The sequence below is a fragment of the Phyllostomus discolor genome, chromosome 12 (genome assembly GCF_004126475.2).
Source record: "Phyllostomus discolor isolate MPI-MPIP mPhyDis1 chromosome 12, mPhyDis1.pri.v3, whole genome shotgun sequence".
Taxonomy (NCBI): Eukaryota; Metazoa; Chordata; class Mammalia; order Chiroptera; family Phyllostomidae; genus Phyllostomus; species Phyllostomus discolor.
The window spans coordinates 5,808,936-5,822,017 of record NC_040914.2 but is presented as its reverse complement, the minus strand read 5'-3'; the positions used below and the strand labels follow the sequence as shown (position 1 = coordinate 5,822,017).

The 13,082-nt window shown below is 50.1% G+C and overlaps 1 protein-coding gene across 1 annotated transcript; it reads right to left on the bottom strand.

Moving 5' to 3' along the window:
• Positions 1–172: 172 nt before the first annotated feature.
• KCNK6 (potassium two pore domain channel subfamily K member 6) lies at positions 173–12,622 on the bottom strand. The gene is made up of 3 exons (XM_028529835.2): positions 12,164–12,622; positions 4,573–4,968; positions 173–4,390 (listed from the first exon to the last, which is right to left on the bottom strand). Exons 1-3 carry the CDS (start codon positions 12,483–12,485, stop codon positions 4,167–4,169), a joined length of 942 nt encoding a protein of 313 aa, XP_028385636.1. The 5' UTR covers positions 12,486–12,622; the 3' UTR covers positions 173–4,166.
• Positions 12,623–13,082: the final 460 nt, after the last annotated feature.

Below are 13,082 nucleotides of genomic sequence, written 5' to 3'. Positions count from 1 at the left end.
GATCCACTCCCAGAGTTTTTGATTCAGTAGGTCTGAGGCGGGGCTCGAAAATTTGTACTTCCATCACGTTTCCACGTGTGAGGACAGAAAAATGAAATTTCCTCCTCCCACCTTTCTAAGTTCTTCTGGCTGGGCTAATGATCAAATTAATATGAGACAGATTAACGGAAATAATGTCACAAGTTTATAACAGATGTACATGCGGGGGTGCCTTAAGACAGGAGACCCAAAGAGGCTTTGGGCAGTTGAGGTTTTTGCGTCATTATGAAGCTAAGGAGAACTGGGGGAGGGGGTTGTGGTTTGGAATTTGAAAGACAGGAAGGCAATTCGCATGGGGATGGAAAAGCAATTTGCTGGGCCATATTTAACAATGGGACACAGAGAGGACTTTGATCAAATGAGCCTTTCATTTGATCAAAATGAAAGGTTCCTCCCTATCTGTCACACCTGCTTCACATTAAACTAGTTATCTACGATGATAGATGGCTCCTTCCCTGGAGCAGTTCCTCTGTCCTTTCTAAAAATAACCAGCTTGATATTTCAAAATCCCAAAATCATTTTGAGGTGGTAATCTTTGATCCCCCTCACAGGTGATGCTGATACTGATAATATGGGGGGCCACACATAGCAACCAGTACTCTAAAACCTTCCATGTCTCCCCAGCACTGCAAGGAAACCTCCAAAGTTGGTTTCTAGGATCCTGCACAATTTCATGCCTGTTGGCCTTCCAGTCCAGCTCATCACTTTTCTCCCCACACACTCGAGTAGCTCACAGCCCAGTCACACGGAGCAAGTTAAATACCTGGATGAAGCATGCTTTTTCTCCTCCAGACTGCACATGCTTTAGCATTTTCTGAAACATTTTTCTCTGCTTTGTCAGTGGCTAACCACTTTCTTTCCCTGGAGTCTTTGTGATATGACCAGCCCCACCCTCCCCTGACTATGCTAGGCCATATAACCATCTAGGACTGAGTTTTTGTTTCCCACAGAATCAGACTCTGGGATGACAGGGCCTAGGGCTTTCCCTGTCACTCTTGTTCCCAACCCTGTTCAACACGGAACAGGTATTCTATGTAAATGAACAGTGGATGGATATCTAGGTTCCCCACCTCTAGCCCACCGCACGGGCCAGGGAGGAGTGACTTCATCTGAGAGAATAAACACAGCAGCTGCGTACCTGAGCCCTTCTAGATTCCTGAACAGAATCAGAGAGCCTGGGGTCTTCTCATGGCACGTCTGCCCGGAAATACAACCCCATCTGGGGGAGGTGCCTTTGTGAGACCTTGATGCACTAGGTGTACCCTGCACCATTCTTTATGCCAGACACTGCCAACCACCCACATGTCATTAAGAAGATGTTGGAATAATTTATGGGATGTGTGTCCTAGAGGAGGCACGGCAGACATTAAAAAGGTATGGGACTTACTTGTGCATCTCTGGATTGATCTATGAATTACACTAGGATGGTGAAAAAAACCAAGGTGCAGAAATGAGAAAATATTAGAAAAAGTGTATAAAATTATATATGCATATATGTATAACATATAAAAATCAAAGTGCAGAAATGATGATAATGATTAGCCAACATTTTATTGAATACCAGACACTGTTCTAAGAGCTTCACAGATATCAAGTTGCTTAATTCTCTAACAAATTGATGAGGTAGGTGCTGTTAACCTCCCATTTCACAGACTGGAAAACTCTGGCACAGGGAGGCCAAATCACACGTCCTGACTGGGAGTGACAGAGCTCAGATTTATTATACCCAGGGATTTTGCCTCCAGAGTCTGTAATGGGAACCACCTCACCATACTAGTTATCATTTGTGTAGAGTGAAAGGAAAATGCCACATATACACACACATGTATATTGTTGGTACTTGCCTGGAAGGAGACCTGAGAAATCAGTCAACACAGCCTGAGTGCTGGAGACTGACTTTCCACTGTACACTCTTTTGTAGCTTTTGAATTTTCAGCATGCACATTTTTTTCTTTTAAAGTCATCAAAGAACAGGGCCTGATTTCTTTTTTCTAGAGAAATTTGGAAGTAGCAGTGATGAGCATAAGTCTCAGTACCTCCCTCAAAAAGGGGGGAAACAATTGCCTCCCCAGCCAGCTGCTGACTTCAGCAGCAAGGTCGACAAGGACCGGGGTGAGGAGGCAGAAGACTAGGAAGCTAAGAAAGAGCTAGACAGCAGATGTTTCTGAGCTCCCATGGGACAAAGTGACCAACCCAAACCTTGTTCAGACCCCAGTTTTGCACTCCCTGTGTGCAAAACTGGGCAAATTATCTAACCTCTCTGGGTCTCCTTTCCTCAATTGGCCTTGGTTCCCGCACCTGTCTCTAGCCTCAACCACTCCGAGCCCCAGCCCTGGGGATTTTGTAATCTCCTAACACTTTCCCCTGGGTGTCTTTAGCCCCTCATCCATGTTCCAAACTAGCCTCAGCATTGCCTGTCTAACCTGTTCTTTCTCCGAGTCTCCATCTCAAGGGCAGCTGACCATCCCTTGGGTCCCCTCCCTGGCCTTGTCTACCCCCCACCCAAATCTATAAGGCCTATGGCCTGTCCACTTGACCTCCTGAGCATCCCTCCACCTGTACCTCCTGCCTTTGGCTCTTCCCAGCCCCGTTGCCTCCTACCTTGTTCCTGCGGTAGCCTTCTCTGAGCACCCGGCCTTTGTCTCCCCCTCTGACCTACATCCACAGAGAAGCCAGGGGATCTTTTTAAGGCATGAACCTAACCATGACCTTCACCCACTCGAAAACCTTCCATGATTCTCTGGTACCCTCAAAGAAGCTAAGTTTCCCAAGCTGGTCATTTAGGGACACTTAAGAGGTGCCCATGTCAACCACTCCACCCTGCTTCCCCCATTCACTCCCTACTCACAGAAGCTGGTGTCCAACATGCTTTCCAACCTCCATGCCTTTGCACACATAGTTTCTCCTGCCTGGGATGCCCTCCCCATGCCCTTTCCCTTGTCTAGTATCAAGGCCCAGCTAAGATGCCACCTCCACAGGGCTTGAAAGAGGTAGCAGCTTGGTAATTGGGTCTTTGGCAGTAAGTGCTATTACTGATATACCATTTTTGGAGGGAACAAATTTGGGGGAAGTAAACAGAAAAATCAATCACCTCCTAGCTCTGTGTCTAAGACAAGGGACCTCCCCTGCCCGTGTCTCAGTTTCTTCACCTGTGGAAAGGGGATAATATTGTCTTCCTTGTATAGGTAAAGTACCCAGGACAGGGCCTGGCCAAAGAAAGCATTGCAGAAAAACTTGGCAAGCTCTGTGAAGTCATCTTGTGAAATGAGTACTATTATTATTGTCATTTGACAGATGAGGGACCGAGAATCTCGAGGAAAATGACTGCCCATGGAGATGGGCAGTATGCAGCTAGCTGGGATTTGCACCCAAGCAGGCTGGCTCCAGAACCCACACAATATGCACTTTGTGCTCAGTAAATGGGGACAGCTGATACAATTCTGTCATGGCTAAGAACAGTGCCTTCCGTGCCATTTGGATCCAGACAGGGATTCTGTTTCCAGAGTGGGGCCCATCCACCTTGGCCATTACTATGTGTCTAGCACTGCCCAGCAGAGAAGAGAGGGTTTGAGATGAAGTAATATACAGGGTAGAGCAAAAGTAGGTTGAGAGTTGTGAATACATGAAACAGTCTATCCTTCTGTTACTATTTATTCATTGTACTATTTTCCATACCAACAACTATAAACCTACTTTTGCCCCATCCTCTATTCTTTCCACTTGACAGATAAAGAAATCAAGGCTCAGAGAGAGCTGTCACTTGTCCATGGTGTAGTGGCCAATTGATCTAGTGGCCGAAATGAGGTCTGAGCCCAGAGTCTGGCAGAACCATAGATAGTAAGTTGCTGAGAGAAGCAGACGGAATAAAAGAGTGAGAAACAAAGAAACAGTGAGAGGGAAAGACAGAAATGGTAAGAAAGCCAAAGAGGCACAGAGTGTGGGGGAGATGAGAGTAGGGGCCAGGACAGTAAAGGTAACGCAGATGCTGGGCGAGCCCAGGACAGGTATGACAAAGGATGAACAGTTGGTGGCAGGGTGCTCACGAGCACTGGCATGTGCACATCAGCTGACCATGTGGCCCCTCAGCCACAGGCCAGGTCCATCCAGCCTCAAGGTGCCTGTCCCCGCTACCTGGGGATAGAGGCATAGTCGGTGTGGGAGCTGGTGGTGAGTTGCTGGTGTGGTTCTGAGTGGGGGCCCAGGATGTCTACCCGATCATCCTCATCCTCAGTGACGCTGGCAGGGCATGAACTGGGCAGCAGGATGAGCTCTGAGAGGCCGTGAAGGTCAGACACGTGGCGGACAGTCTGCAGCACCAGAACCATGATGACCAGGCCCAGGAAGAGGTAGGCTGCAGAGACAGCAAGGGACCATGGGTGGACTCAGACCCCAGGCAGGGCTAAGGGACTACTGGACCCCCTAGGATAGGGCTGTGGCCCTCAACTTCCCTCTCAGACAGGCCAGGTTCCCCTCAGACCCCCGAGGACAAGGTCATGCCCCTGCCCTCAGTCCCAAGCCGACTACCCTACTCACCTGTGACTAGCACCTTGTAGAGGGCCCGGTAGGGCTGGCCAGGGGCTTCCCCAGGCACGTAGTCACCCAGGCCAATGGTGGACAGAGAGATGAAGCAGAAGTAGAAGGCATCCAGGAAGCTCCAGGCCTCCTCAAGGTAGGCAAAGACTGCAGCTGGTACCAGGAAGCAGATGGTCACCACGATCCCCAGCAGAACCACCAGGTGCCAGCGGGCTGCCCGCCGGGAGTCCCAGCCCCAGCGTGTGCTCAGCCAGGACAGGGGTGCATGGGTCAGCAGCAGAGACAGGTGCTGGGCTGAGGCAGTCAGCAGCAACATGGTGGCTGGCACGCCCAGGAGCGCAAAGGCAATGGAAAAGGCCTTGCCCGCATCAGTGAGTGGCGTCGTGTACCCATAGCCTGCGGAAGTGATGAGGAAATTCATCTGCCCACTTGGCACCCCCACTTGGGGGTCTATGGCCACCCTAGACCAAGACCTAATTATACCCTTGAATCTGCTCCCCCCATTCCCATTCTCTCATCTCCAGTAATGGCACCTCCATCCTTCTGACTGCTCAGGACACATGACTTGGCCTCATCCTTGACTCCCTTATCACTCACACCCACTTTCTGTCAGTGAGTCCTATTGTGTCAAATTTCAAATAGACCCAAACCCACCCACGCCACCCCAACATCTACCCCAGTAGTCTCCTCCCTGGCCCCCCAACCCTTGCTCCCACAGTCTGTTGCCACCTGTCCCCCCATGCAGGCAGATGGGCGCTGTGAACACCAGTCTTACCTCATGTCCCTCCCCTGCCCAGAGCCCTCCTGTGGTTCCTTCCCACTCGGGTGAAAGGACAAAGCCTTCATCGTGACCCACAAGGCCCCACATAATCCAGCAGGGAAGTACACTCCCACCCCAGGGCCTTTGCACTGCCCGTTCTTTCCTCGTGGAACAACCTTCCCTCAGCCGTCCACAGGGTTCCCTTCCCTGTCCTTCAGGTCTTTGTTCAAATATCACTTCAGTGAGGTCTTCCCTGGCCACCTTTTTTTTAATTGTTATACCCTCTTATCCAACTTTTTTTTGGGGGGGGGTGTTTTCATAGCATTTAACACCGTCTAGTAAACTATATGGTTTACTTATTTGGTTATTATCTGTCTCCCTCTTTTGAGTGCCATCTCCAGGAGGGCAGGGGCTTCTGTCTATTTTGTTCACGGCTATAGTCCTGGTATCTGGCACAGATACCAGGTCACTCAGTCAGTCGTCGAAATAATAAATGAAGGGTGCAGGCCATAGTCTGGCTCCTTCTACTCTAAAATGGGTGTGACAAGCCCCACTGAGCTCCTGGAGGGCCCGAGAACACAGGACGATGGGTGTTAAGTTCTGCACACAGAAACACGATACAGGGGAATTCAGGCGTAGGTGAGACTGGCTCACTGTGGCAGTGTGTAATTTAAAATCTCTTTATTTCCCAAATAAATCAACCCAAAAGTTCGGAAGTATGATGGGGGTGGTAAGGGGCCTAGTTTACGTTGACAGTAAGATGTTTTTGCAGACAACAGAGCAGATCCAGCCGTATACTCAATAATAACGTGTGGAGTCATGCACATGAACACATCTTCCATACGAAAGGATCCCGTTTTCATAGACTCAAAGAACTGAGAGCAGGGGTTCAAAGAGATACCTGCACATCCATGTGCATAGCAGCATTATTCACAACAACAAAAGGTGGAAGCAACCCACATGCCAATCCATGCATGAATGGATAAACAAAATGTAAACACCCACAAGGGAACATTGTCCAGCATTACGAAGGAAGGAAACTCTGACACATGCTACACCATGAATGGGCCTTGAGGATATTATGCTAAGTGAAAAAAGTCAGTCACAGATAGACACATACTACTTCACTTATATGAAGTACTTAGAGTAGTCAAAATCATAGAGACACAAAGTAAAATGGTGGTTGCTGGGACTGAGGAGAGGGGTGAGTGGGGAGTTGGTGTTTAAGGGTGTAGTTTCAGTTTTGCAAGGTAAAAATTGTTTTGGAGATGAATGCTGGTGATGATTGCACAATAACATAAATGGACTTGATTCAACAAAAGGTACACTTAAAAGTGGCAAAGATGGAGAATTTTACATGTATTTTAACATAATAAAAAAATTGAGGACCTCTGGCCAAGATGGAGGCATAGGTAGATATGCTGTGCTCCCTTGCACAACCAAAAGAAGGACAACAACAAATTTAAAAACAAAAACCCACCAGAACTGCCAGAAAATTGAACTGTGTGGCAGTCCAACAACCAAGGAGTTAAAGAAGAAATATTCATCCAGACTGGTAGAGGGGCAGAGATGGCAGCACGGGCACAGAGGATGAACCACAAGGCTGTGAAAGAAAATTTCCCCAGTCTGGCAAAGGAAATAGACTTTCAGGAAGTCCAAGAAACTTAGAGGGTCCCAAAGAAATTGGATCCAAGGAGGAACACTCCAAGACACATCATAATTAAGTTATTCAAGATGAAAGATAAGGAAAGAATCTTAAAAGCAGGAAGAGAAAAGGAGAGAGTTACCTACAAAGGAATGCCCATAATAAGACTATCAACTGATTTCTCAAAAGAAACCTTACAGGCAAGAAGGGGCTGGAAAGAAGTATTTGAGGTCATGAAAGGCAAGGACCTACACCCAAGATTACTCTATTCAGCAAAACTATCATTTAGAATGGCAGGGCAGATAAAGTGCTTCTCAGATAAGGTCAAGTTAGAGTTCATCATCACCAAGCCCTTATTATATGAAATGGTAAAGGAACTTATCTAAGAAAAAGAAGATCAAAACTATGAACAGTAAAATGATACTCACGACTATCAACAACTGAACCTAAAAACCAAAACCAAAAGCAAACTAAGCAAACAACTAGAACAGAAGCAGAATCACAGAAATGTAGATCACATGGAGGGTTATGCGGGGGGATGGGGGAAAGGTACTGGGAATAAGAAGCATAAATGGCAGGTACAAAATAGACAGGGGGAGTTTCAGAATAGTATAGGAAATGTAGAAGCCAAAGAACTTACATGTACGACCCACTGACATGAACTAAGGTGGGGGAATGTTGGTGGGAGGGGGGGTGCAGGGTAGAGGGGAATAAAGGGGAGAAAAAAATGGGACAACTCTAATTGTACAATCAATAAAATATACTTTTTAAAAATTTGAGGAAGCCCTGACCATGGTGGTCAGTTGGTTGGAGTGTCGTCCCATAATCAAAAGGTTGCAGGTTCAATTCTCAGTCAGAGCACATGCCTAACTTGTGGGTTCAAGTCCCAGTCCAAGTAGATGAGGCAACTAATTCATGCATTGATGTTTCTTGCTCTCCCTTCCTTTCTTTCTAAAAGCAATGAAAAAAGGTCCTCAGGTGAGGGGAAAAATAATAAAGTAAAAAAAATTGGGGAAAAATAAAAAGGACTCTGGTTTTTGCTGGACACCACATGGCCAGCTGTAATAAAGCATGGTTTCCTTTCTTTCAGCTTGGGTGTAATTGGAATACTTTCTGGCCAATGAGATATATATGAAAGAAGCAAACATGGCCCTGGCTGATGTGACTCAGTGGATTGAGTGCCAGCCTGTGAACCAAAGGGTGGCTGGTTCGATCCCCAGTCAGGGCACATGTCTGGGTTGCAGGCCAGGTCCCTAGTAGGGGATGCACAAGAGGCAACCACACATTGATGTTGTCATCCTCTCTTTCTTCCTTCCTTTCCCTCTCTCTAAAAATAAGTAAATAAAATCTTTAAAAAGAAAAAAAGAAGCAAACAGCTCCCAGGAAGTGTCCTTAAAGAGAACGAGATGCCTATCTCCTTCCTTCCTCCCTCTTACTGCTGGCTGAACACAGACTGAAAGGCTGAAGTTGAGCGGCCATCTGGGACCAGGAGGTGACCGTGCACAGATGCGTTATTGAGGAACAAAAGGTGCTCTGACTGTGCAGCACCAGTCTGGTCTTGGACTGACTATAATGAATGTGAGCAAGAAGTAAATTTCCATCTTATTTAAGCAACTGTTATTTGAGGTTTTTCATTTAAGGCTCCAACCCTCATTAGTACAAGGATTTTGACGGACAAACCCCAGCAGCCTGGCTGAAATGGCAGGTTTGTAAATCACTCAAAATCCTTATAAACAGAAAAATCAGAGTTAAGAATAGAATGACAGGCTGGAAGTCTCAATTTGCTAATCCAAAGAGCAAAGTCCAAATCAGTTTTGTTTTTTTTTGGCCATTTATTCCTTGTGTGGCCTTGGCCACGTGACTTTCTTCTCTGAGCCTGTTTCCTCAGAGTCCTGCAAAATGGGCTCCTAAACAATGCCTTTCTCAAATGCGATAGTAATGACCCTACTGGGTTCAGATAAGGTGTAGCACCTAAGAAGACATAACAAGAGTCACCATGATGGTCATGCTCAGTCCTGTTTGCTGACTCCTCCACCCCTGGCCTCAACTGCAGCACGGCTGCCTGCATTGACTCCAGGCCTCGGATCTTCCTCAGAGGGCCTGGGCCTGTGGCAAGACCAAGGAGGCATGGGAGATGTTTGGTTTTTTTGTTTCTCAGATACCTTCAGAGATCCGAGTTTCCCTAACAATGAAAACCAAGGCTCAGAAAACCTGTCAGTTCTTATCCCCAGCCCTTCGAACTGACAAAGACTCCCTCCTGGCCCACTTTGGTTAGGCTCCTTGGAGCCCTCTTCTTGGCCAAGTTTTGTCAAGAACTCTAAGTTAGCTTAGGGAGAATCTCCCCACTCTTGATATCTGATCACATTCGTCATCCTCCACCCTTGAGATCCAAGGACTTGGCTGGTCTTTCGCAACAGTCCCATTAAGCCAGTAAACAAGAATCCCCTACTTGCCTACCTGTCTCCTCTTAGTAATTTCCCACCCACTGAACCCCTTACTCTGCTCTCTGCTCTACATCTCCAGCTGCCTTTGCTATATTCACAGTTGAGTTCAGTCTCTCTCCCCTATTGTAATAACTTACCATTTTTAACAAGTGTTAAAGTTAATTTTTCTTTTACAAAATGCACACATCACTCTCTATCATGCAGGCCTAAGAGGTAGTGTGGTGTGTTGATTAAGAGCATGGGACTCTGAGGCCCGATGGCCTGGGTTCAAATTTCCACTCTACACCTTCCTAGTTGTACAGCCCTAGGCAAGTTACACAGCCTCTCTGGGCCTCAGTTTCTACTGCTAAAAAAAATAAGGCCACTAATGGTATCTGCCTCACAAGGTATGTGCTGATTGAGTTAAAGCCTGTATGTAGCAAGTCCTCTACCAGGTTTCACTATTACTGTGAAGTGGGGAGTGTTTTATCCCCATTTGATAGAGGAGGGAGGACACTGAGGCCTAGAGCTGAGCAGTGGCTGAGCAGGGATCTGAACCTAGGCTGCACCTGCTTTTGTTTGGCTTCCTCATCTGTCCCGCCTGGGAAGACTTCTCATAAACCAGGATCTGGGAGGAGGTTGATGGAGACACTCATGTGACCCAGTGAAGCCTAGGAACAGGTTGGGCAGGCCCAGCCAGCAGAACAGAGTATGAGAGACACACCAGCCCTGCTGCCCATGGCTTTGGTTTGCTGGTCCACACAATGGACCACCAAAGGCAAGGGCCGCGTGATAGCAGGCAGGGAGGAGGAGGTAGGAGTCTGGGCTAGGCTTGCTCCAGCCCCCACCTCCCCCTGACACCCAGTCCAAATTTCAAGCAAAGGGAGAAAGAGAAAGTTTAGGGGAGGGGATGTGGAAGGACCAGCAGAGCCTGACAACAGGGGTTTCCCAGGTCTGCTGGGGGCTATGGTGGGAAAGTGATGGGTAGGTCTGGGAGGAGGGGTTGCTCCCACCTGAGGAGGCTGGTCTCTGAGAAAGGGATTTGGGGATTGGGTAATCCAAATTCAAAGGTCAGTATCCTGGTTTGAAATGGACCCTGGCTTGGGGCTGGGTCCTGGGTCCAGAGTAAAGAGGGGACAGGCACCAGTGGGGGCATTTTCTGGATCACAAATAGGATTGGGAGGGGGATCCTCAGGCGGAGGGGGTTTTGAGCCCCAGGGCGCCTGAGGGCATATGATGAGAGTAGACAAGGCTAAGGGGATGATGGGGCAGAGTGGGTGTCTCAGGTCTGGCCTGTGCATGTCAAGGGTAGAAAGTGGTGATGGTCTTGAGTGGACACTAGGTAGGGCTCTGGGGTGCAGGGGCCTGGAGTATCCTTGATGGAGGGGAGAATTTCAGATCCAAGGCAGGCTAGGGTGGTGTTGGGTTATACAGAGAGCTCCCGCTGTAGGTTTAGAGATCAGAGGAGTTCCAGGTGCCCAGGAGATTCCCTCTCTTAGGAAACCCAAGTTGGGATGGGGCAGATGCTGAGGGGCTGGTGTCTCAGGGCAGGGGTAGCAGGTGCAAACAGCGGAGTCCCTAGGCTGGTAACTGGTATCATGGTGGGGGGGAGTACATTCTGCTCCCAGTGACAGTGTGTGGAGGGCACTGGGGTCCCTGACAGGAGGTCCAGGTGGTTCTGGGGCTCTTGAGTGGCATCAGGGTCCAGAGAGTGTTGAGTTTCAACCAGGGGTTCTCGGCTTCAAAGAAGCCCCTATGGGGAGTCCCTGGTTTGAAAAGCAGTAGGGGTTTTGCTGGAGTCAGTTCTGGATTGGAATCGAGGGAGTCCTGGCTGGGGGGCTTCTGGGGGGTGGTCTAGCTCCCTCTGCAGTGGGTCTCTTTCACACATCCAGTTAGGGGCAGCTAAAATGGAAGTTCCAAGTTCAAAGAAAGCCGAAGTGTCTCTATTGGAAGAAGACCCTGCATCAAGGGCTCCTCAATACACGGGAGGTGCCAAGATGGAGTGGGGTACATGGAAGCAAGCGTCCTGTGTCTGGAGTCAGGGCTTACCTGCTGGGGGCTGTGAGGGTGTGGGAGGGCAGGGGCCTTGCTGGGGAGTGTTCTAGACCCACAGGAGTGGACCTCTTAGGGGGAGGCCCCAGGTCCGGGCTGAGGGATCTCTACTGGCAGTAAGGTCTTTAGCGATGGCACCCTCAGAGGGTCTGGAGACTCAGGGTTCTCACCAGGGCACCAGGGCCAGGAGGAGGTTGGTTTAGGGCTTCCAAGGGGTGTCCCGGAAGGACATATATGGACAGCATTCTGAGCCCAGAGAGAAGGGCAGAGTTCCTTAGTGGCTAAGATCCGGGTCCGGAGAGGGTGAGTGTCTCAGGCCCAGGGTCCCAGGTCCCCGCTGAAGGTCTCTGAGGCCCAAAGAGAACTAGACAAGCCCAGGTCTCCAAGGGGCTCAAGGCAGAGTAATGACGTCCCAGATGCTCCCTGGAAGGTATTCTGAGTTTGGCTCTCGTGCTGGAGGGAACTGGGGGACTTCCTGCTGGGAGGAGAGGCTTGGATGGGGGCTTCCCGGGGTGGGGATGGGGCGGATCCCACGACTGTGGATTCCGGGTTCTCTCTGGGGTTTTGAGGGGATCCTAGGCCCAGAACGGACTGGAGTGATCCGCTGGAGTAAGGCTGTTTAGTGAGGGCTCCCAGGTGACCCTAGGGACAAGGACAAGGTGAGGGTCTCAGGTCCTCGCTGGCTTGGGAATTGGGGCGACGCTCACGTACCCACGGTGGTGACCAGTGTGCTGGCGAAGAAGAGAGCAGAGGCAAAGTCCCAGGCGGGGTCCGAGGCGTTAGTGGGCCCCGAAGCGTTGGCGAAGGCAGTGAGCCCCAGCCGCCCGGCCGCCAGCACCCGCTCCAGGAAAGCGTCCAGGGCGGGGGCGGCCAAGCACGGGCTTCGCCGCAGCAGCTGCTCCCTTAGCATCTTCAGCTCCGCGCGGAGCCGAGCCTCGTGTGGCCCCTCCAGACGTCCCACCAGCAGCGCGCCCAGCCCCAGGTACGCGGCGTAGGAGACCAGGGCGCCTGCTAGGAGCGCGCCCCGCCGCATGGCACTCTCCCGCCCGCCGGCTCCCCACCGGCTCCCGGACGAGCCCGCCGCCCAGCTGACGTGGCCCCCGCCTCCTGAGGGCCCAGCGCCCAGCTTCAGTTCCGGGAGTGCTCTAGGCGCGGCCACCTGCGACCCAAAGAGGAACCAGAGAAAAAAGGGGAGGGACGAGGGTGGAGAAGCGCCCCGCCTCAGAGAAACTGAGGCACGCCCCACCGCCAGGTGTTAATACCGAGAAGGTGGAGCTCAGCAGGGGGCGGGGGGCGGGGTGAATGGGATGGAAAAGATAAGGGCATTCTGCCTTTCTTTCCATCCCTTTCTTCTGCCTCCCAGGTGTCTCGACTCCTAAACTAAGAGTCCTAACTCTCTTTTCTGCTCGCGGACCGAGAAGTCTGGTCGCACCCAACTCCTCCAGGCCCTCACCCAAGTCTGCGAAGATTGTGCTTTGCATCCGGGGGCTTGGCTGAGGGGGAAGGGGTCAAACTGACATCCAGTCCTCGCACCATTCCTCAAGTCGTGTGCTCTGGAGTGGAGTTGTGTCCGCTGGAGGGGAGGTCTGTCTAAATCACAACACAGAAGCAGTGTCCTCTCGTGGGGATC

What these genes read in the sequence shown, in the direction of transcription:
- KCNK6 (XM_028529835.2), bottom strand. Translation starts at nt 12,485, where the DNA reads ATGCGGCGGGGCGCGCTCCTAGCAGGCGCCCTGGTCTCCTACGCCGCG. An exon ending in CACACTGGTCACCACCGTGG is followed by an intron (nt 4,969 to 12,163) that starts GTACGTGAGCGT and finishes TCACTTCCGCAG; the next exon opens with GCTATGGGTACACGACGCCA. An exon ending in CTACAAGGTGCTAGTCACAG is followed by an intron (nt 4,391 to 4,572) that starts GTGAGTAGGGTA and finishes CTGTCTCTGCAG; the next exon opens with CCTACCTCTTCCTGGGCCTG.